Source organism: Centruroides vittatus, unplaced genomic scaffold, assembly GCF_030686945.1.
Source record: "Centruroides vittatus isolate TY-2023 unplaced genomic scaffold, ASM3068694v2 contig_10, whole genome shotgun sequence".
Taxonomy (NCBI): Eukaryota; Metazoa; Arthropoda; class Arachnida; order Scorpiones; family Buthidae; genus Centruroides; species Centruroides vittatus.
This window is the reverse complement of record NW_027120658.1, coordinates 1,599,269-1,624,590: the sequence shown is the minus strand read 5'-3', so window position 1 is coordinate 1,624,590 and position 25,322 is coordinate 1,599,269. Positions and strand designations below refer to the sequence as shown.

Here is a 25,322-nt window from a genome sequence, read left to right as displayed (position 1 = left end):
GCCAAAAGTTTCATCGCGATCCTGTGATAAACCAATCTCGTATCTATTAGGGATTACAGCCCTTGTAGATTCAACATCGAAGTGATGAACCCCGTTAACGTTCCTCGAAAGGAAGTCCGCTACTTTATTGTCAACGCCTTTCACATGTTGGACTTCTATATGGTAGTCCATAATCTCCATTATCCAACGAGTCAGACGCTTGCTCCCATTTTGAATGTTGCTAAGGAACACAAGGGGTTTATGGTCAGAGAGTATTATCGTTTTTTGGCCTAGAATTAAAAATTTGAAGTGTCTTAAGGCTAAAACAATTGCTAGACATTCTTTCTCAATTGTGGAATAATTGATTTCTGCCCCTTGAAATCTCCTACTAAAATAGCCTATCGGAGCCAGTCCCTTTTCGTGCCGTTGTTCGAGCACCGCAGCTGCCGCGTTGTCAGATGCGTCAGTGTGCAAATAGAATGGTCTATCAAAATCCGGGTGAGCTAGAATTGGTGGGCTTGCTATTGCCTCTTTTAACTTTTCAAAACCTCTCTGACATTCTGGGCTCCATAAAAATCTCTTCCCTTTCTTGGTGAGTTCTGTTAATGGAGCAGCGATATCGGAAAACGACGGGATAAAATTCCGAAAAAATCCAACCACACCGAGAAAACTGCGGACCTCTTTTACACTACGAGGTGTTTCCACTTTCTTGATCGACTCAACATTGTTGGGATCAGGTCGCACACCCTCGCTATTAATAATATGTCCTAAATATCTCACCTCCTTTGCTAATATTTGGCATTTACTCGGATTTAATTTTAGGCCCTCATCCCTTAATGTACTAATTACTCGATCGACAAGCTCAAGATGATCCTCCAAACTTTGTGAAAATAATACAATATCATCTTGAAACACAAAGCAGCTATTTCCGACAAATTTTGCTAAGATCTTCGTCATAATGTATTGGAAAAAACCTCCCACTATTCTTCCCACCCTGAGGCATCCTACAAAGTTGGTATTTTCCCCATGGTGTGGAGAACGCAAATATGTGTCTTACCTTGGGATCTAGAGGAATCTGGAAATACCCTGCTTTTAAGTCCAATACCGAGAAATATCTGTTCCCATTAAGTTGGGATAAGATGTCGTCTATTCGAGCCATCGGGAATATTTGGGGTTCTGTTATATCATTAATTTTTCGCAGGTCCAAAGTGATACGAATCTCACCAGAGCTTTTAGGAACAACATGTATAGGAGAGTTCCACTCCGATGAGCTCTCCTCACATATACCTGCTTTTATCAGCTCACTAACTTGCTTCTTAAGGCCAGGTAAGTAACTGTACGGAATTCGGTACTGTCTAACGTTGACCGGACGTTCCGACGTCAGGCTAACAGAGTGCATATGTCTGCTAGTGCCAGATAACTCGGCAATTTCGCTAGCAATAGCGTCCGGATACTTTCTCAAAATATTTATTATTTTCCTCTTAACCGGTTCATCTAGGTGATCCAATCTCCACACCTCTCTTTCTACCTCTGCCACCCCTACCTCACTATTTATATTAATACAAAATCTCCCTTCACGACCTTGCTTATCTGCCTTAACCACTGATTCGATCCCCACCAACAGCCCAGGGTGCTGGCAAATAATGTCCATCCCGATGATCATCTCGTAACCTGCCCTTTCAGGAAACCCAACACTTGGTGTTGTCGTGCATACCTTTTTCCCATCGTGGAAACAGCACTCGATTGCTACGGCCTCATCACTGTTTATGAGTGCTCCCGACATCCCACTAATACATGAATTGTTTGGGACCACCCAATTCCTATTTTCACGCCTGATATATTCAGTCAATTCATTCTTAATTACGGTCCTTTCTGCACCTGTATCTACTAGACCAGCAATTTCACGTCCTAGGATTACACCTCTTACAATCGGTAACCCCCGGTCTGACAAGTGGATCTTTCTGGTCAGTTCTAATTTAACTAACCGGTCATTCGCCTGACCTTTCAAATGACCTCTGACTAGTTTAAACCTCTTCTCTTGTTGCATTTTCTCGAAATATGGCCTATTTCACCACACGTGTAACAACGGCGCTCTTTTCCCCACCTCTCGCGGTTATTGTTCCCCTTCATGTGCTCGAGTAAAGATGCCATGGACTCGGTCAAACTCCTTATTTGAGTCTCCAACTCCTCTACACGCTTACCCAATTGTACTTCCCTTCTCTCCAACCCCCTTTCATGCTCAACATTTGCGCATACCTCACTTATCCCACCTCGTTTGTTGCAGGCCGATTCGATTTCCTCTTCTTCTTCGGCCTTTACTATCGCCTCATCCAAGGTGTCCGGCCGCCTCTGCATCACCTGCCTCCTAATCTCCGCTAGTAGTCCTTTTATAAAGCATTCCTTAACAGCATTGTCGCGAAGCGTCGCTAAATTAGAATTGCGCGTCACCGCTCGTGAAAACAACGACTTAATCCTAATCCCGTATTCGCAAACCCTCTCCCCTCTTCTCTGGGAGATCTTTAATACCTGATCAAACGGGTCCTGTTCTTTTTCTTTACGACCAAAGCACTTTATAAGAGCCCTCCTTATTTCATCATAGCTCATGACGCCCTGGTCCCTTAAATCGAAAAATAAAGACAAGGGCTCACCTTTTAGGCGGGCTTGAACTACGGTGACCTTCACAGTCTCATCCCAGCTTGCCAACGACGCGACGTTCTCGACGGTTTGGAAAAACCTACTCACATCTAAAATATCTCCGGGCAGGTTCGAAAAACATGGGATCATGCCCATAAATCCCGTTACAATAGGCACATTGCCCAATTCCCCTGCCCCTGAAGATCCGCTGGTAATTTGTTCATCCATAGTTTACCGAAACCTTTTGGTTTTACAATAATATAATTTACAATTCCAATGGCTATAATTACAGATATAAGCGGCAGTAGGATGAGGGGTTAATACAAGATGCACGTTTGGTCGGTCCTTTTACAACAAACAACCCGATCAATATCCTGTCGCGGACGCCAATGTTGATTATCCGATGGATCTAAGTCCACGGATGTAATAAGGATGTATGTTAAGGACTCAAGTAATGACCAATTACACGTGCACGAATTTGGCGAAACAACAGTAATTTATTCTAACAGTACAATAACCGCGAGATGCTTCCTAACCCTCAAGTTTACACGATACACGACTTAAAACTAACGAAATTTACAATACTCTATATACATATATACATACACATTTTCCTTCTATACAATAATTGCATATATTAGCCTTCGACGAATCACGGTATTATGTTAAGTAAATGCAACACGATCTCGAGTTCCAAGCGTTCCTTTTCTTTACGTTAATTCACAAAACTAATAGTTCTTTCCGATACCTGAACGTAATTTACGTCACCAGAAGTACGTCCCTCGTTGATACTTCTCAATTACACTACGATGGAAACGGATTGTGCTTCCCGACTGAAAGTGGTCGCCCTTTCTAGACTCCTGTTCTCCCGGTCTAACTCCGACGTCCTTGCTGACCCTTCCTCGGCAACCTTCCTCGACGAATCCAAAAGCAGCCAAAAAGTGTCCTCAATCGTGAGAGTCCCTCAATTTATATTTCCCGCTCTCCGGAAGTCCGCTTCACTTATTGTCCCACTCTGGACCAATCAGAAAGCTTCTCACGTATCCTAAGGTGACATCATAAGAAAATTCCACGCGACACGGTACAAACCAAGAAAACCCGATACATACAAAAAGGAAACCGAGAAAATAATTAATAATAATAATAATAACAATAATACATAGTTGCGTAGCACTACAATATAATCTCAGCAGACATGCAATACTTTAGAACACTGGTGTAAGTTAACAATGCTATAGAATAATAGAAAAGTACTAAATCAAAAACTATCTTTTGGTATTAAATTCAATTCATCCAAGCAAATAGTTAATTAACAGTTCAAATATACTTAAATTTGACTTGTTGGAATTATCAAAGTTTACTGATTAAGAAAATGGGAATTTATTTGTTAATTATAGTTCAAATACTTTCAGGTAAAAGATTAAAACTGTCTTTTAGTGTTAAATAAAGTTTTGATGAGTAAAGCACAAAAATAAATACAAAATATCTCACAAGCACTTTCAAATTGTATAGCCATGTAATAAGTCCACTCTAGAGCTCCCAAAAATATGGATTTCACTATTTAATAATTTAAATAGAAAAAAAGTTAAATCCCAGCTGCCAATAGTTTTCAATTATAGTTTGTCCATTAATAAAATGTGCAAGTTTAATAGCACACCATTTAAATTTAACGTCATGTGTGTTCTAAATTAGTACAAATTATCATTAAATATTTAAAAATAACACATGCATTCCAATTAAAACATATTAATGTTAATGTTACAATTTATATCAAAGATTCTGAAAATTTGTTTTCATTTTGCCTGAAGAAGATATTCTAAACATTTCAAAACTGCTTGCAAGATATTTTGTGTTTACTTTTGTGCTTTACTTGTCAAAACTTTATTAATGTCAAAGGAGAATGATCTTAAACTTTTATCTGATAAAAATCTGGAATGACAAAATAACATTTTCTTTCATACTCAAATACAGTAGAGCGTTGTTAATTGGAACGTCGGTAATTGAAATGGCCGGAAATTGGAACGATTTTCAGTCGGACTGTGTCGTGCTGAATCGAACGTTTTTGATACTAAATTTACTTCTAAAGTATAATTTTCATGTTTTTTATATTCTTCAATATATTTATTTTGTTTGTACAAAATGCAGAAATAATTTTTAACGATACGATAGCCTCAATTATTATTATAAAAATTTTTGTTAGGCTTAAAATCGACAAAAATTCAACACGAAGTGACACGCAACAGAGAAAAATTGAATAGGAAGCGATACGCAACGGAGAAAAATTTGAACATCGAACAGGTTAATATATTTTTTCGTACAAAATCGGAAATTGGAACAAATGACTAATTGGAACAACCCCAGTCCCCAATTGACGCCAATTTTCGACGCTCTACTGTATTTTCATTATTACAAAACAACTTTGAGAATAAATTCATTTGATTTATGAATACAATGACAATTGTTCATCATAACTTTTCATAACAACCAAACTACCATACTTGAACTATTTATTAAATACTTGTTATTAAAATTAAAGAAAAGAATTGTGAATAAAATGACAATTGCTCCTGAAAAGTCTATTTTGTTATGTTGAAAGCATTCAAACCATAAAACTTCACTAACCTTTAACTTCTAATGAACTGTATTGCCACTGAAATGTTTTTAATCTTTAATCTTCAGTGGTGTTCTAGTACAACTTCTGCTCTCTCTTGGCATATTTAAAAGAGCACAAGGCAGATATTGTTGAAGGTATCAGTATGTCAATCAGGATTATTAGTATTTGTAAAGAGAAAAACAAAAGTAATATGTATCATGTGAGAATAGCTCACAACAGAAGCACACTCTGTACCTTCTTCTTCAGGAGGGAAAAAAACAAAGACAGACAGTGGAAGTGTCTTCTCCTTGTTTATTTAGATAATAAAGTATTGTTTTTTGTCCTAATCAATAGGATTTGCTTCTTTTTTTTTGCAAAATATATTCAAGAGATATAAGGAAAAAACTACACTCTACAACCCTATTCACATATTCCAGACCCTAAAATTTTGGTACTTCTTAAAAAAGCTGAGTTAATTTACCCATTAAGGCCTTTGTCCTTTCAATTGAAGAAAAAATGAAAATCTTAAAATTTCTGGACAGAAATCTTCAGATGAGAAAAATGAAGTTGCAACCAAGTTTGGAATTCCATCAAATACTCTTTCAATGATAATAAAGAACAAGGATTCAGTAGAGAGAAATTTCAAAAACAACAAGAAACTGAAAAAAATGAAAATGTTTTTTCAAGAAATAGATGAATGTGTAAGAAAATGGTTTGTGCAATGTTGTGACCAAGGAGTTCATTCCTCTTAGGAGAATGATGTTACAAAGAAAAGCTGAGGATTGTGCCAAAAGACTTGGCCATAACAAATTTAAAGCCAGCAACAGCAAGAGCTTTAAAAGTAGACATAACATTATCTTCAGGAAACTTTGTGGCAAAAGTGTGTCTTTGCCAGTTGATTCACTCTTCACAAAGTGTTTGTGAAGAGTAGATCAAGGAGCTCCTTTCTCTTGTCCAAGGCTGAGTCAGAGAATGTCTTTAATACAGATAAAACAGGCTTTTTTTCCAATGTTTACCAGCAGAACAGTAATATTCAAGAGACAAGTGTATTGAGGTGGAAAACAAAGTGTGTGTGACTGTACTCTTAGCAGTTTTTCACTTTCCATCACTGATACTTGGTTGTTCTTCAAGGACTCCCAGATGTTTCTCAAAAGTGAAATCATTTCCTGTAACAATACAAAGCAAACCAGAAAGCTTGAATGACAAGTAAAATCTTCAATGATTGGTTGAAAGGACTTGACAATCTATGGTTTTAAACAAAAATTCTTCTTTTCATTGATAACTGCAATGGTCATTTCAACCTTCCTACTCTAAAAAAACATCACTGTTTTGCCTACAAGTACTACATTTAAGCTGCAACCCTTTAATCAATGGATCATTTAAAGTTACAAAGTGGAATACAGAATTCAAAAACTTCTAGTTGTCATTGACGTTGGCATTACCCTTCCTGCTATCAATGTTTTGGATGCTATGAGGATGACAGACTATGCTTGGAGGAATGTTACAGAAAAGACAATCAAGAACAATTTTCTAAAAGCTGGGTTTAAGCAAAGAAACAATGAGGAAGAGGAAAAACAACAAAACACATTGACATGGTGAAAGACAGAAATCATGAAGTAAATTTGAAAGAGTGGATAATCAAGAATAAACTTAATCTAGACCATTTCATTTGAAGAATTTTTGGATGCAGACAATTCCCTGTAACATGCAGAATGTTGACAGATACAGAGATCATGAAAAATGTGAGAGGAGTTTCTGAAGATGATAATGAACTAGAGGATCAGATAGATTCACTTGAAGTTATTAAAGAAACTGAAAAGGCCATTGGAATGTTGACACCTTTCCTTGAATGTCAGGAAAATATTAGTCAGAATGCATTCATAGTTATTGCTTACCTTCCAAAAATTGTCCATTCAAAAAAAGTCAGTCATCAGAAATTATTGATCAAATATTTCTGCTAATAGATGTCTAACACACTTATTTTTACCTAATATGGGATTGTACTTTACATGCTATTGTACTAACAAAATACCATACTTCAAATCAAACCTATTACTGTTTACTCATACAAATCTATATATCTTAAAACCGGTAATTTTTTCTCATTCTCATGAGATTTGACATAGACAGATTTGATTGTATATCCTAATGGGCAGTTTAGGAGCTATGTAGTGACTGTATTTCAACTTACTACTGACACTACTACTAACTGTTACATCAATACAATTTTGCTAAAGTATTAAAACAAAAGTTAAAATTATGATGATGTAAATAACTACAGATAATTAATGAAAGATACAATTATTGAGGAGGAAGGGAGATTATATCTATTTCAAAGTTTTAACTAGCAAAATCCAATGCTCAGGTTGGTTTTGAGTGCATTGGGTGAACAAACTAGAGGTTATAATATGTATCGTTTCCCAAATATAAACTAATGGAGAGTCAGAAAATGTATATGATGATCAAACATCAGCCCAAACAGGTTCTAAAGCAAAACTACTCAGATCAAACTGGATAAAATGAACAGCAGCCTTATTTTCAAACCAGCAAAAAATTTTAACATATTAGACAAATGTTTTTGACTTATTAATAGGCCTGCATCAGATCATTTAACTTTATGTTCTATTTTAGAATGTATGTGAGTTTCTCCACAAATGTTACAAAATTCAAACTTTGGAACAACATTACAATTCAAATATATGTTCTGTAAAAAATTAATAAATTATATTATAATGTGTTTTTGTAAAAATATTTAAAACAAAAGGTTTAGTTTGGTGTTAAAAAATATAAATTTTCATTAATTAAAAACACAATTTTTCTGAGTTATCTGTGATTTATCATAAAATGATTGCCAAGCAGTTGATATCTTCTTACAGTCTTTGAAATCACATATACACATATGCAAGGCAAGCAAACTTTTAAATCCATATTCCATTCTATTGCCTAAAGATAAAGTTATTTTAACAAAGTGCTATTGTGCATTGTTATTAAATAACACCACAAGACAGTTAGTTAATTTTATGTTTCCCTTTGAAGTTAAAGATTAGGGTAGTTTTATTGTGTTAGACCAGCGATTCTCAACCTGGGCGATATCGCCCCCTGGGGGACGATCGAAAACTTACAGTGGGCGATTATTTGACTATACGCTTTTGGGGGGTGATAGTCATTTTGCGAGGGCGAAATCATTTTGAATACCCGCTTGCAGTGATGGGCCGCTGCATTTTTATATTGCGTTGCGAAAGAAGCAAATAAAACATTTTGTAAAACAATATTGTTATCCTTTGGTATTTAATTGCTACAATGTATATTCAATGTTTTATATGTCTCCCTAACGGGCAAAATTAATTGGACTGTGAATACAAAGTCGCATCGTACAGTCCGGTATTGCAATCCCTAGTGCGCATGTCTTAGATTCGCTTTGCGTGTGCAACGATTTCAATCATTTGGTCGAGCAGTCAGTAATGAGTATTATTAAATTTGAATTTTAATGTGATCTGTTGTGCTCTTGCCATATATGATATTTGCATTATTTTTAAAATAAGCGTATTTCATTTTGTTCCGTATATCATAGGTAAGTTAATTATTACTTATAGGAGAGAGTTGCCATATGCATACTGGTCACCTAATGCGTATTAGGTCATTTATTTCTAAACAAAGGCTTTATATTGTAAGTTCTAATTAAATCGATAAAGTAGGAACAAAAATTCCGTTACAATAATTGTTTTGTTGTGAATTATAAGAGATTGAAGAAATCAGGTGAGTTTTCTGAGCTTTCTTTATAAGATATATTTTTGTGAATAAAATGGTTTACTTACATATAAACTTATTCAAGAAGTACTATTTTCATATAGATACGCTTTAGGATACCGGTATCCGAAAGCATACTGTATGCATTGTCTTGGAAAAATGATTATATCACAAATATTTATCAATAATAATTAAAAAATTGAGGTCAATTAGCAACTTCGGTATTATAGATTGGTTTCAAATTATAATATTCCTATAAATTATTACTAAATAATATATAAATCGCATTTGAAATTAAGTGGTACGCATATGGCAGTTCTCCTCTACCCATTGAGTAAATAAATATTTTCAATTTTACTTATTTTTTATATATTTAAAACTGATTTTTTTAAAATTTGAATTATAGATCAACCTCTAAAAATGCCCCAGAAAAAGAAATGCCGGCAATATTCTGTTGAATATGTAAAGTTTGGTTTTATTTCTTCGCCACAAAATAGCCAACTTCCAATGTGTTTGCTGTGCAATCAGGTATTTTCTAATGAAGCAATGAAACCATCCCGGATGATTGAACATTTAAAAAGAAAACATCCCGACAAGCAGGACAAAGACATTGAATATTTCGAAAATTTAAAAACGATGATTACCAAAAGAAATAAAATAACGGATGTATTCAAAACAGCAACCACAAATATAAATAAGGGATTGGAGGTGTCATATAAGATTTCACGTATAATAGCTCAAAATGCTTAAATTTGGTTTAAGCATTTTGAGCTATTAAATGTAAAGTTTGGTTTTATTTCTTCGCCACAAAATAGCCAACTTCCAATGTGTTTGCTGTGCAATCAGGTATTTTCTAATGAAGCAATGAAACCATCCCGGATGATTGAACATTTAAAAAGAAAACATCCCGACAAGCAGGACAAAGACATTGAATATTTCGAAAATTTAAAAACGATGATTACCAAAAGAAATAAAATAACGGATGTATTCAAAACAGCAACCACAAATATAAATAAGGGATTGGAGGTGTCATATAAGATTTCACGTATAATAGCTCAAAATGCGAAACCTCATAATATTGGAGAGAAATTATTATTACCGGTTATAAAGGAAGTTCTTACCATGACTTCAGCGGATCCAGCCAATATTTTGTCAATGATTCCATTAAGTAATGATACCATATCAAGAAGGATTAGTGAAATGGCCAATGATGTCGAAAATCAACTAACTGCGGATCTCCAAACACGAGAGTTCACTATACAGTTGGATGAGAGTAGTGTACGGGATAGTGATGCAATATTAATGGCATATTTTATGTATTTATTTATGTATTGTAATCGTACCGTTAATTTACATAATATTTGTTCGAATTTAATATTTGTTCGAATTTCATATTTAATTTAAAGATGTAACTGAAGATGGACGCTTAATGCGTTTGAAAACGTTCTTAGGATTAAAGAATTTTTGCTGAAGTTGGAATGGTTGATTATTTTATTTTTATTTTAATATTAATGGTTTACGTTAGGTACATAAAGGATTCAAAAATCATCGAAGAAATGTTATTCTGCAGACATTTAGTCACTGATATGAAAGGCACATCAATATATGAATGTTTTAAAACGTATTTTGATGAAAAACAAATTCCTTTGAAAAATATATTGGCCTGTGCAACGGATGGTGCCCCTTCGATGGTAGGACGTCATCGTGGTTTTCTAACCATGTTGAAGGAAGAAAATCCAAATATCTTTACAATTCATTGTATAATTCATAGGCAACACTTGGTTGCCAAATCCATTGGCGGGAGATTACATGAAACAATGAATTTAGTAAAATCAATAATTAACAAAATAAAAGCACACCCACTTAATGATAGATTATTTCGGCAACTTTGCCATGAAAATGATGAAGAATATGAGCGCCTATTATTGCACACGGAGGTCAGGTGGCTATCTAAAGGAAGTTGCCTCAGAAGAATGTTCAACTTATTTGATACAGTCATTAGTTATTTAGAATCAACAAATTATAATTTTCCAATGGAGATATCTGTTTTAAAGAGTGACATAGCTTATTTGGCAGATATATATGCAAAAATAAATGAATTACTTTTGAAACTGCAAGGAAACAATGTGACCATAATTAAAGTGAAAAGTTTAATTATTGGTTTTATAAATAAATTAAGTCTCTATAAAAATAACATGGGTAGAAAAGATTTTTCTTTATTTCCCTGTTTAAGTAATATAATTGTACAGGACGAAAATATTGCAGTTTATTATAAGCATTTGGAAAGCCTAATTGTAGATATGAAACTTTGGTTTAAAGATGTTGAAAATATTCATATTCCTGATTGGGTTATTAATCCATTTAGTGCTGATCCTACTAATGCTCCTTCGCACATTCAAGAAATATTAATAGATTTGCAGGCAAATGTAGAAGCGAAACATTCATTTGAACATAGTACTTTAGAAGAATTTTGGATAAAAATTAGCAGTACTAACACATTTCAGAGACTATGGATAGAAATAAGACTATTAATCATGGCATTTCCAACGTCATACCTAGTGGAAAAGGGTTTTAGTGCGGTTTCTCAAATGCTGACTAAGCAAAGAAATCGCCTCAACATTTGCCAACAAGGTGACTTAAGATATATCTGTCAAAATTAGAACCCAATATTATTAAACTTTGTCAAGATCACCAACTTCAAGGTTCTCATTAAAATTTCATTTAGTTTATTATTTCTTTGTTATGTTAAAATTAAAACACATTACTTTATGTATCTTACTTTTTTTGTAAATTAATTTAAATTTATAACTAATAAATGTTATTCTACTATTGTTCCTTTCAAATTTCTTTGGATATATCTTACTAACGCCTAATGTAATCTACCTTATATTAGGGATTATCGTACAATTTTTATCAGTTAAAATTTATAGGGGGGCGAATTAAGAAGCGGGTCTTACAACGGGGGCATTTGGTCCAAAAAGGTTGAGAAACACTGTGTTAGACCTTTAGCTTAGAAGAGAGCTAAGCATTCAAAATATTTATTAAACATTCTATTTAATGGCTTATATCTTGATTTTAATATTAGTAGTTAATTTCAATTTGATAATTTGAAAACATTTTGTGTGTTCATGTTATCAACTGTGCTATACAATTACAAAAGCAAAAATATATAATGAAATTAAATTTATTCATTAATATTTTAAAATATCAGATGGAGAGATAATGCAAAAACCTAAGTCATATAAATCTTCTGTTTTTATTTATGCTAAAGCTGAGGTCACACTTAGTTAGGCATGCTAATAGTTTTAAAATTGATATATGAACTACACAAAACATTTTTTCTATAAAATTTATAAATCATGACATTAAACATATAATTTTTTATTTTTACCTTGAAATAATGGACAGAATCTTTCAAAAATGGCAATTGGACCAAGGTTGGCATATTGTCCAAAAGATAATTCCATAAACATGAGAGGCAAGCCAGCTAATAACATCATACATATAAATGGAATAAGAAAAGCACCTAAAAAAAAGTAATTTTAATTAAAACATGCAACTTGAAAAAGCCCAGTTTTGATCTATAATCATTAAATTTATTACCATAATTTCGTCCCTATAACCCACAGATTACTCATATTTTGATGTCAACTTGAAAACAGGTGCAGGCTATACATTCTAGCAATTTTTGTGAGTTATATGCAAGAAATTACAGTAATTTATTTTTACTTAAATATATAGTTACCATTATTTCATCACATTATATTGATATTTTTTAAGGAGAAAAACAATAATGTTTTTTGAAAAGATAAAACTATTATTACACGAAATTATTATTTATAAATCTAGAAATGCTAACATTTTATATTTTACATCTTTTCTAGAAAATTTAATTTCCTACTATCAGTATTATATAACTCTCAAACGTTTCAAGTTATAGATATATTAATATCTAAAGTTCATTCATAATATAATGGTTTATGAATATATAGTCTGCAAACAGTATTGTATTTCTAGCTAGATCAATGATCCCCAAGTGGGCACTCTGCTTCTTTGAGGTAGCAAAAGACTCAAGGTGTTATAGTGGTGTTGGAAGGTCAGGAGATAAAAATTCATTTTGAAACAAATTTTGCTATTGAACTTCAATCAGGTACACTGTTATAGTGAATCTTTTGGAATTCAATAGCAAAATCTTTTTTTGTTTCAGAATGAATTTTTATCAGTTTTAAAATCATTTTTCGAGAAATATGACTTTATGCTTAGGAGGCACCAGAATAGCACTCTTTGTAAATGTGATAAGAAAATATCATAATTATATGAATGAAGTGAACAAAACAGGACTAAGCATGCACTATGTTGTGAATGCTTATTCATTGGTATTCTATGCACAGACCATTTTACTCTTTGAAGTTGAGTGCACAATCATCATCAAAGAGCAAAATGGTATTTCTTCTACACACTTTTGCAGTGCTCTTCATGGTCATAGCTGCAATACATATTTACTATGTATTCTTATTTATAATTGATATTATTATTCATCCACATCCAGATATTTCTTAAGTTATTTTTTCTTTCTGTGTAAAATTTTTCTACTAACTAAATTATTGAAGAAATTGAAATTATTAAAGAAAATAGTAGTTGCTCATAAACTCACTGGCTTTAAGCTCAATGATAGCATCATCTTATGAATAATAAATACATATATAAACATCTTAAACCCAACATTACTAATTAAAGTCAAATAATTGACATAATGATTGCCAAATGATGGTTATATTGAAAATTAAATACAGTATGTCTGGAAGTGAAGAGTTGCTCAGAGTCTGGGTAGCATGGCTGGTAATGCATATGCATGATAATGGGAATCGTGAGTTCAAGTCCCGCTCCAGGCTGATTCTTTTCTTCCAGAATATTCTAAATTATTTTTAAATATTAATTTATTATAATTATTTAATTATAATAACACCTACCTCTAATACCAAATTACTTATAATTTAAGTACTAATAGTAGCAGAAAAATAGCAATTGTTTGGCTTTAATAACAAATATATGATATATAGGAGAAAATAGGTAAAATTGTAATGTTAAGCTATTTTTTTAATTTAAATAAAGCTAAAATATTAGCAGAATAAATTTTATTCTTTCATTTGATAAGTTTAACTATTACACTGAAACAGCAAATGGATAAACCATTGAAGTTGGTTGCAGGTTCATGCATGACCAATGGACTGGCCATGTGAAGTTTTCCAGGTTTTCTTCATGTTTGTAATACCTAAATAGGGCAAGTTTCTCAAAGAAAGTCCTCCCAGGAAGCATTTTCACTTGGCAGATTGTCCATGTATTATACTGCCTTCACCTAATGATCAAACCAAATCCATTACATTGAAACATGCAATATCCACAAAATTTTCATCCTAATTATTTTTATTCAAAAGTTTTGTTCTGACAATGTTGTGATACTGTTTGAAAGAATCTAACAACATAAAACCTCATTATTTTGAAACTCAAGAGGCCAAAACAACATGACTTTGAATTATCCAAACTTTTTTTGAATCAAAGTTTTTTGTAATTATTGAATAAAATTATGACATTATCCTATATACGTAGGTAGATCCAAAAAAAGATTACAAGCAGCAGCATTTGAAAAGTAATTAATGTGGAGAGAAGTTCCCCAGAGTATTTTTTTCCCAGAGTGGAGACAGATGGTACTAGTTGTCTTACAGTGGTTGTGCGGGTAGCTAGTGTAGGGTACCATTTTAATCACTCTAACGCATTAGCAAACGCTAATGCATCAGAGTGATGGTAAAATGGTAAAATGTTTAGAAAAGTAGTCTCACTTGGAGGTGCAAAGCTGTGATTCGTTTCTTGCGGGCATCTGACGCGAACACCCTGGCATGTTGAGGGATGGTGTCATCCTCCTACATGACAATGCCAGGCCCTATATTGCTTGCAAAATTCAACAATTGCTGCAAAAGTTCAAGTGGGAAGTCTGGAGCCACCCCCCCGTACAGCCCAGATTTGGCACCCAGTGACTATTTCCTTTTTCCAAAAATGAAGAAACACTTATCTAGAACAAGGTTCTCTTCAGTAATGTGAAAACAGCTGCCGAGAACTAGCTCAACAGGCAGGGATGTGATTTCTACCAAGCCGGGTTATACAAGTTGGTCCTGCATTCAGATAAATGCCTAAATAGATTTGGTGATTATGTGGAAAAGGCATTGGCAAGTATGCCTCTTAATTCCCTTTTGTATTTTCAGTCTATTACTAATAAATTATTTTTTATTACCCTTGTAACCTTTTTTTTGGATCCACCCCTCATAATTTCATATGTTTGTTTACAAATGCATTAATATTACAAGTTATTACTTGAAAACAATGAAAATGTAACCACAAATTACATTCAATATCAAAGCAAGACCTGAAAATAATGTACCAAAGAAGCTTAAGTGCTTCAATAAGAATTAATGCAAATTTTATCTAGAGGCCCAATGGCTAGTTCTGTGAAGTATTTGCCATCTTGTGTTTAAGATTATGAAAATTTATGATTTGATGAAAACAAGCGCTATTAACAGCTAAAGCTATAATTATGTATTCTATCGTATTCACATGAATTTAATAGACTTTGGAATTATTGAAATGATAATTATTTTGGACATTTTTTGCAAAAATCTAAGTACCAAAACAGATTTCTTCCATAAAAATAAAAAAATTCTCTCTTCATTGGCAACGTCTACAATATCTGAGTGACCTTAAATGGACATCCAATAAATCAACAATGTATAATTGATAAAACTAAAACTTCAAATTGGGTGTGGAAACTTTCTTATAAACATTTAATATAATGGAAGATTTCAAATTAAACAATATTTCTGTACGTCACCAATCCAGATAATGACTTTAAATTTCATTGTAGGCATATTTTGATTTATCCGAACTAAATTATATGCAAAATACTTGGCTGGGGACTAGACTTATCTTTGAATTACAAATTACATGATAATTCAAATTATCTGATATGGAAATAACAAGGCTTTACTGTATTTAGAATAATAATAGTCTGTTGTCTTACCCAAACTGCAAATTGTGAAATGGAATGATTTAAATGTCCTGCTTACTAATATTGAGCATGTATTCTGGAGGAGAGATGATATTATTGAATAAGGTGTGAAAAAAATTTTACCATTTTAAGCCCATCCTTTACATAAAGTACTTGATTAATACAAAAATAATTAAAAATACTTCAAAAAATTACTACAGTAGCCCCTTGTTATATTGTGCTTGTCAGAGATAAAGAAAATATACGATGGTGCAATATAACCAAGTTCTAAAAATTCTGGACTTATACTAAACAGATTATACATGCTATGGAATCTCTATTCTTTCATCAGCACGTTTTTGATATAAAATAAGCTTAGTTTTGCAACACTGAATTTTATTCATGATTATATCATATTAATTGATGTTTACGTAAACATTGATACCACCAATGCCCATTTAGAATTATTGTTTCTTTAACAATGACATTTAAAGACAAATATTGTCAATATAAAACAAAATATCAATTGCAATTTTATTATACAGTACTATATTTCATAATAGATGGCTTATTAAAAAATTTGTGTAATTTATATTTTTCAATAAAAATTATAAAAATACAGTAATTGAAAACTTAAAAAATAAATATTGAACATATAATAGAACATCAAAACTTATAAAATTACAGAGTAAAAATTCTCTAAAAAGTAAAATAAAGTTACTACTGTATAAAAATTTTAAAACTTTCCATTCAGAAATAAAGAAATCTTTTCTTTACACATTAGGTAGTGAATTTGGAATTTCACAGAAACTTGTAAATGAGGAGACAGTGCTTAAAATCAATAAATAAACAACTTTAATATCAAAAGAAAACATATTTGATAATTGATCTGTCCACCTGTTTTGCTTATTTAGATCTTGACAAATTTATTGTTTTACCTGCAGTGGCAGTTTCAAGGACAATGGAAGAAATAAAATACAGTATTTTGTTACAAGAAGAAATTCAATGGCAATTGGTAATTTAAAATTTGTTGACTCGAGTGCTTTTAAAATTTGGGGGTCAATAAAAAGCGAATCTGAGATATAATGAAGGGCTACTGTATTTTGTTTATAAAATATATGCTTATAATTTTATTTTCAATGTATCATTTTTGACTGATTTTATGGGATGCTAATAAACCATTTGCACTAAAGGGGAGTAGTCCAAAACAGTTTGGAAAACACCGATCTAAATCAACTTATCCTTTATTCTTATAATTTCTGTTTTCAAAATTAATTAATTTATTATTAATTCCTGAAAATGTTTCTGAAAGTAACTAGAGTTTCCTTATGAATATATGAGTTAGTTACTTATTCAAAATAAAATTTCATTAAAGCTATAATATTTATATCATAGATAGATAGGAATAATTAAAAACTAATTGACAGGAAAATAACAAGAACTGTGGACAATTATATCATAAATAAATTTTGATTACTAAATATCTGTAACATAAAAATTTTAAAGTTACTATATATAGTATTGGAACATTAAAAGATTCTGAAAACATTTCAGGAAAATTATAAACCATAAATATTGATTTAATAAATAAATTATTTGTAGTTATATTTGTAGTTTATTGCAATGTTACAAACATAAAAAAATAAAAATCAAATATTTAGTAAGTAAGCATTTTCATCTGAAACAGTATTATTTCTGAAAAAATTCAGTTATAATTTCTGATCGCTGATAATTTAAACAAAAATTAATCTAAATCTCTATATATAAAATAGTAAATTACTTGAAAGTAATTTGAAGATAATGGCCTAAAAATGTTATTTTAACCAAAATTAATTAAATTGCATTTTATAATTTAAATATAAAATTATATTAAATTATGATTTGAAGAAAATTTTATCAAATATACATTCATATTAAAAATAACTTTAATATTTTAATTTTCAAAATACTTAAAAATCAAATAAATTTTAAAATGTTAAGCAGCAAAACAAAAGAATTGATAATTATGTTAAAAAATCAAAATGTTATAATCTTTAGAAAGCATCATAAGATATATTTTAAGGACTTTAAAAATATTTTTCATTTGTATTAAATGTTGTAAACTAAAGATTATAAAACAATGACATAATTAAATACAAGAATTAAAGCTAGTAATTTCATATGTTCAATCTTTTAATAAATTTTTTCATGATGAAATAAACAATATGTTGTTAAAATGAAGGGGTTTCACAAATAACCAAAGATAGTAGATGAACAAAGGAAATTTTAATTGCACTATTAAGATAATGTACAGGTTTGTATACCAGATGCCAGGTAGTCTCGATTCCGACATGCGACACTTGTAATATTAATTATTAGTATTAGAAACAGATAATCATGGAATCATACCGTGCGACAAAATTATAGGATTGGCAAAAATTCTCAACACTGACTATGTGGTATAACACGTATATGTTACAGTGAAAACACGTTTTAACTAGTTGAAACTAGTTTTTACTGGATGTCATTGTTATAACCCATTTTGTCTAGTTAAAACTAGAATTTACTGCTGTACATGTTTTGATTTTAGATATAACTAAAATCAAACATTAACTTTTTAACTTTTAACATTAGTTAAAACTAATTTTAGCTACATAAATATGTTTGGGGGAAATAAATAAAGTGATGATTGGGATTAAAACATTTGTATTATTTAATACGATATTTATTGAAAATATTGGTCACACATCTGTGTTATTAACATTAATTAACCCTTTGTCCCTGAAGGCACCTTAAAGTCACTTTTAAGTTTTGCTTAAAAAGCCAGGGTACCGATCGATCGGTACCCTGGCTTTTTAAGCAAAACTTTGAGGGTACCTATTCATCGTTACTTTGGTAAATATCGATTTTTGTAAAATTTATTAACAACAGATATAATCTCGTTCGATATGAAGTGAATGAAGTATAATAATTCATTATATTAGTTGATAGCAGTATAAAATTTTGATTTCAAACAAATGTTAGATATAATGTGCAATAATTTCACAACGAATAAACATACATGCATAAGTGTTATATCGAATTGTACAAAACAATATTCTACGTCTTTCTGGCTCAGTGCCAGCAAACAACTATGTAACTAGACAATGTTAATTTTCACAAAATGTTACAAATTATCAAGTTTATGTGTCAGTTCTGATATTCTGATATATATTATTTTTTTTTTTTTTAATAAATTTTTCTAATAAAATGTATTGAAAAATATCGTATTTAAAACTAAAGATATTAATAAATGTAAGTGATTTTTTTCATATAGATATAATGATAATTTGATTTTTGGTGAATTTTTAAAATAATATCGCCTGACTGACCTATATTGCCTTAGGAGGGATCGCAAAATAAACGTAAACCAGATGTCAGGGGAAAAGGGTTAAAGCGATACGAAATTCATCATACACTATAGGAACGTGTTAGCTGAATGACCTTGGTCGAAACAGTTTTTACTAAGCCATTTTGTTAAAACCCGTTTTGTCTAGTTAAAACTAGTTTTAACTCAAATTCATTTTTGACTAGCAGTAAATTCTAGTTTTAACAATGACATCCAGTAAAAACTAGTTTCAACTAGTTAAAACGTGTTTTCACTAAAAACGGGTTTTTACTGTAACATATACAATAACATAAAATAATCGAAAATTAAAACCTATAACTAATTATATTACTGAAGAATAGGATAGAGGATAGGACAGATTGAGGGAATAGAGAAATGGGTACCCAATGTTCCATATCTGAATTCTTAAGGTGGTCACTTGTGCATGGATCTTTCTTTGATGTCAAAAATCGGGGGTTACTGTTCTTGTCACTTCAGAATTAATTACTCGGTTCTAATATTCACGTTTTCGTTCCTTAGATCATCTGATGGCTTCTCAATGGCTTTCTCCTCCGTAGTTTACATCCCTCATCTATTCTGCACGGTGCTAAAACGTACCAGAATAGCTGACACTCACATCTGTCTCTTCCATGGCTCAAACCCCAACTGTCCACACTCCCTCTCTATTGCCCTTCGGGCTACATATCCTTCTATTGTTTCACAAGGTTCACTATGCCCATATAAGGAAATGAAGTTTGAATAAGGAAATTCCAGAAAAGATAGACAATAGAACAAAAAAGGAAAGCGATGAAAGAGAAATAGAAATAATAATAAAATATAAAATACATGCATATAACTACAAAATACATATGGCGCACAGCTACAATAATAAACTATACACAAGTCATAATTCTATAACAATACAGGCTTGTCCATTTCTTTACTTTCTGGCTGCTGCTCTACAGTACAGGACAATCCAGAAATTAGATCCATGCTTTATAGCAATTTCGTTGATACAATTTATTTCAAGCTGTCTGTCTTTTGCCTGAGAGTAGTGCTTGATGTCTACATATGAAAGGATGTAATGTTAAGGACTCAAGTAATGACCAATTACACGTGCACGAATTTGGCGAAACAACAGTAATTTATTCTAACAGTACAATAACCGCGAGATGCTTCCTAACCCTCAAGTTTACACGATACACGACTTAAAACTAACGAAATTTACAATACTCTATATACATATATACATACACATTTTCCTTCTATACAATAATTGCATATATTAGCCTTCGACGAATCACGGTATTATGTTAAGTAAATGCAACACGATCTCGAGTTCCAAGCGTTCCTTTTCTTTACGTTAATTCACAAAACTAATAGTTCTTTCCGATACCTGAACGTAATTTACGTCACCAGAAGTACGTCCCTCGTTGATACTTCTCAATTACACTACGATGGAAACGGATTGTGCTTCCCGACTGAAAGTGGTCGCCCTTTCTAGACTCCTGTTCTCCCGGTCTAACTCCGACGTCCTTGCTGACCCTTCCTCGGCAACCTTCCTCGACGAATCCAAAAGCAGCCAAAAAGTGTCCTCAATCGTGAGAGTCCCTCAATTTATATTTCCCGCTCTCCGGAAGTCCGCTTCACTTATTGTCCCACTCTGGACCAATCAGAAAGCTTCTCACGTATCCTAAGGTGACATCATAAGAAAATTCCACGCGACACGGTACAAACCAAGAAAACCCGATACATACAAAAAGGAAACCGAGAAAATAATTAATAATAATAATAATAACAATAATACATAGTTGCGTAGCACTACATATCTCCCCCCCCAAGCGACTCACTTCCCGTAGTGCAAACTACGGAAATCAATTTTGCGTTCACGTAGGTTATAAGGTTTCTTACGCACCTCAAGGTCAGTGCACTTCTGCACACCACTTGTGTCAACACCTTGCGTGTTAGTGACCACCCCACGTCTCCTCACCAACCGATCATCCAGGACTTCATCATCATCCTCCAGTACAATTCCTCTATCCTCCCTCTTTTTTTTCTTATTACAAATCGGATAGCCATAGCAAGGTTTTAGGCGATCGACATGGACAGTCTCCTGATCCTTCATATTGCAACCCTCCACACGATACGTAGTTGGGTTTATCACCTTGGTGATCCGAAAGGGTCCTTTATAATTATAAGAAAACTTATTCCCTTTAACACCTTTCTTTCTCACCCAAACCCTCTGCCCTTCCGAAAAACTTACTAATGTTCTCCCTTTGCTTCGATAATCCCTTCCTTTCTTGTTGTAATTTCGCGCATGGATACTCGCATTTTCCCGTAATGCACGGAGTTTCGTGACCAGGAATGCCCTACGCTCATCGGTAGACATATCATCAGGCAGGTATTCGATATTAGGGGTACGGGGATCAACACCATACAAGAGGAAGGCAGGTGACTCATTTATGGCAGTGTGGTGCGAATTGTTATAGGCAAAACATGCAGAAGGTATCATTTCATCCCATTCGACTCTCCCATCGTCAGAGGATTTAGTTATCATTTCGACTAACGATCTGTTCACCCGTTCGCACGTGCCATTCGCACAAGGTCGATAAGCGGTAGTAATGTTCCTCCTAATTCCTAACCACTTGCAACAGTCCGAGAATAAAGATGATAGAAAGTTGGTACCTCTATCGGAAATAATTACTTCTGGGGCACCGTACCTACAAACGATTTCATTAAATATTGTATTACTCACAGACCATGCAGTTTGGTCCTTCAAAGGGTGTGCTTCGACGAAACGAGTGAAAATATCTACTATTACAAGGATGAATCGGTTACCGCTGCTCGATGTGCGGATAGGTCCTACTATATCCACAGCAATCTTTTGGAAAGGTGCCTCAGCCGTCTCGTTTTCTTGGAACGGAGCCTTTCCTTTGTGTACATTATGCCTCTGGCACCTTTCACACGTCTTAATGACACCTTCGACCTTCTCCCTCAAATTCCGAATATAATAGTGTTTCTCAATGTTAATTATAGTTTTTCGCACGCCCCAATGCCCCGACAGATTGTTTTCGTGAACAGCCTTAATCACTTCCCTAGCAAGATCCTCCCCTACGCATAATTGGCTAACATACTTGTCACGGGACTTCAAGAGGCTTCTTCTATACAGGCATTCGCTTATTACTACATACTGGTGCATATAGCTCCCAATATTTCTATTCCCGGGGCTTCTCAGTAAATCCCTTTTTATGGGGCCAAAAGTTTCATCGCGATCCTGTGATAAACCAATCTCGTATCTATTAGGGATTACAGCCCTTGTAGATTCAACATCGAAGTGATGAACCCCGTTAACGTTCCTCGAAAGGAAGTCCGCTACTTTATTGTCAACGCCTTTCACATGTTGGACTTCTATATGGTAGTCCATAATCTCCATTATCCAACGAGTCAGACGCTTGCTCCCATTTTGAATGTTGCTAAGGAACACAAGGGGTTTATGGTCAGAGAGTATTATCGTTTTTTGGCCTAGAATTAAAAATTTGAAGTGTCTTAAGGCTAAAACAATTGCTAGACATTCTTTCTCAATTGTGGAATAATTGATTTCTGCCCCTTGAAATCTCCTACTAAAATAGCCTATCGGAGCCAGTCCCTTTTCGTGCCGTTGTTCGAGCACCGCAGCTGCCGCGTTGTCAGATGCGTCAGTGTGCAAATAGAATGGTCTATCAAAATCCGGGTGAGCTAGAATTGGTGGGCTTGCTATTGCCTCTTTTAACTTTTCAAAACCTCTCTGACATTCTGGGCTCCATAAAAATCTCTTCCCTTTCTTGGTGAGTTCTGTTAATGGAGCAGCGATATCGGAAAACGACGGGATAAAATTCCGAAAAAATCCAACCACACCGAGAAAACTGCGGACCTCTTTTACACTACGAGGTGTTTCCACTTTCTTGATCGACTCAACATTGTTGGGATCAGGTCGCACACCCTCGCTATTAATAATATGTCCTAAATATCTCACCTCCTTTGCTAATATTTGGCATTTACTCGGATTTAATTTTAGGCCCTCATCCCTTAATGTACTAATTACTCGATCGACAAGCTCAAGATGATCCTCCAAACTTTGTGAAAATAATACAATATCATCTTGAAACACAAAGCAGCTATTTCCGACAAATTTTGCTAAGATCTTCGTCATAATGTATTGGAAAAACCTCCCACTATTCTTCCCACCCTGAGGCATCCTACAAAGTTGGTATTTTCCCCATGGTGTGGAGAACGCAAATATGTGTCTTACCTTGGGATCTAGAGGAATCTGGAAATACCCTGCTTTTAAGTCCAATACCGAGAAATATCTGTTCCCATTAAGTTGGGATAAGATGTCGTCTATTCGAGCCATCGGGAATATTTGGGGTTCTGTTATATCATTAATTTTTCGCAGGTCCAAAGTGATACGAATCTCACCAGAGCTTTTAGGAACAACATGTATAGGAGAGTTCCACTCCGATGAGCTCTCCTCACATATACCTGCTTTTATCAGCTCACTAACTTGCTTCTTAAGGCCAGGTAAGTAACTGTACGGAATTCGGTACTGTCTAACGTTGACCGGACGTTCCGACGTCAGGCTAACAGAGTGCATATGTCTGCTAGTGCCAGATAACTCGGCAATTTCGCTAGCAATAGCGTCCGGATACTTTCTCAAAATATTTATTATTTTCCTCTTAACCGGTTCATCTAGGTGATCCAATCTCCACACCTCTCTTTCTACCTCTGCCACCCCTACCTCACTATTTATATTAATACAAAATCTCCCTTCACGACCTTGCTTATCTGCCTTAACCACTGATTCGATCCCCACCAACAGCCCAGGGTGCTGGCAAATAATGTCCATCCCGATGATCATCTCGTAACCTGCCCTTTCAGGAAACCCAACACTTGGTGTTGTCGTGCATACCTTTTTCCCATCGTGGAAACAGCACTCGATTGCTACGGCCTCATCACTGTTTATGAGTGCTCCCGACATCCCACTAATACATGAATTGTTTGGGACCACCCAATTCCTATTTTCACGCCTGATATATTCAGTCAATTCATTCTTAATTACGGTCCTTTCTGCACCTGTATCTACTAGACCAGCAATTTCACGTCCTAGGATTACACCTCTTACAATCGGTAACCCCCGGTCTGACAAGTGGATCTTTCTGGTCAGTTCTAATTTAACTAACCGGTCATTCGCCTGACCTTTCAAATGACCTCTGACTAGTTTAAACCTCTTCTCTTGTTGCATTTTCTCGAAATATGGCCTATTTCACCACACGTGTAACAACGGCGCTCTTTTCCCCACCTCTCGCGGTTATTGTTCCCCTTCATGTGCTCGAGTAAAGATGCCATGGACTCGGTCAAACTCCTTATTTGAGTCTCCAACTCCTCTACACGCTTACCCAATTGTACTTCCCTTCTCTCCAACCCCCTTTCATGCTCAACATTTGCGCATACCTCACTTATCCCACCTCGTTTGTTGCAGGCCGATTCGATTTCCTCTTCTTCTTCGGCCTTTACTATCGCCTCATCCAAGGTGTCCGGCCGCCTCTGCATCACCTGCCTCCTAATCTCCGCTAGTAGTCCTTTTATAAAGCATTCCTTAACAGCATTGTCGCGAAGCGTCGCTAAATTAGAATTGCGCGTCACCGCTCGTGAAAACAACGACTTAATCCTAATCCCGTATTCGCAAACCCTCTCCCCTCTTCTCTGGGAGATCTTTAATACCTGATCAAACGGGTCCTGTTCTTTTTCTTTACGACCAAAGCACTTTATAAGAGCCCTCCTTATTTCATCATAGCTCATGACGCCCTGGTCCCTTAAATCGAAAAATAAAGACAAGGGCTCACCTTTTAGGCGGGCTTGAACTACGGTGACCTTCACAGTCTCATCCCAGCTTGCCAACGACGCGACGTTCTCGACGGTTTGGAAAAACCTACTCACATCTAAAATATCTC

At 34.0% G+C, this 25,322-nt stretch overlaps 1 protein-coding gene across 4 annotated transcripts in view; it reads right to left on the bottom strand.

Moving 5' to 3' along the window:
* LOC136971547 (sodium-dependent proline transporter-like) overlaps positions 1-25,322 on the bottom strand; it is a 168,667-nt gene that overhangs the window by 66,494 nt on the left and 76,851 nt on the right. For all 4 annotated transcript variants that reach the window (XM_067266171.1, XM_067266243.1, XM_067266106.1 and 1 more), the window contains exon 3: positions 12,345-12,479. In XM_067266171.1, the coding sequence (XP_067122272.1) occupies positions 12,345-12,479 (135 nt within the window). The remainder of the gene's footprint in view (positions 1-12,344; positions 12,480-25,322) is intronic.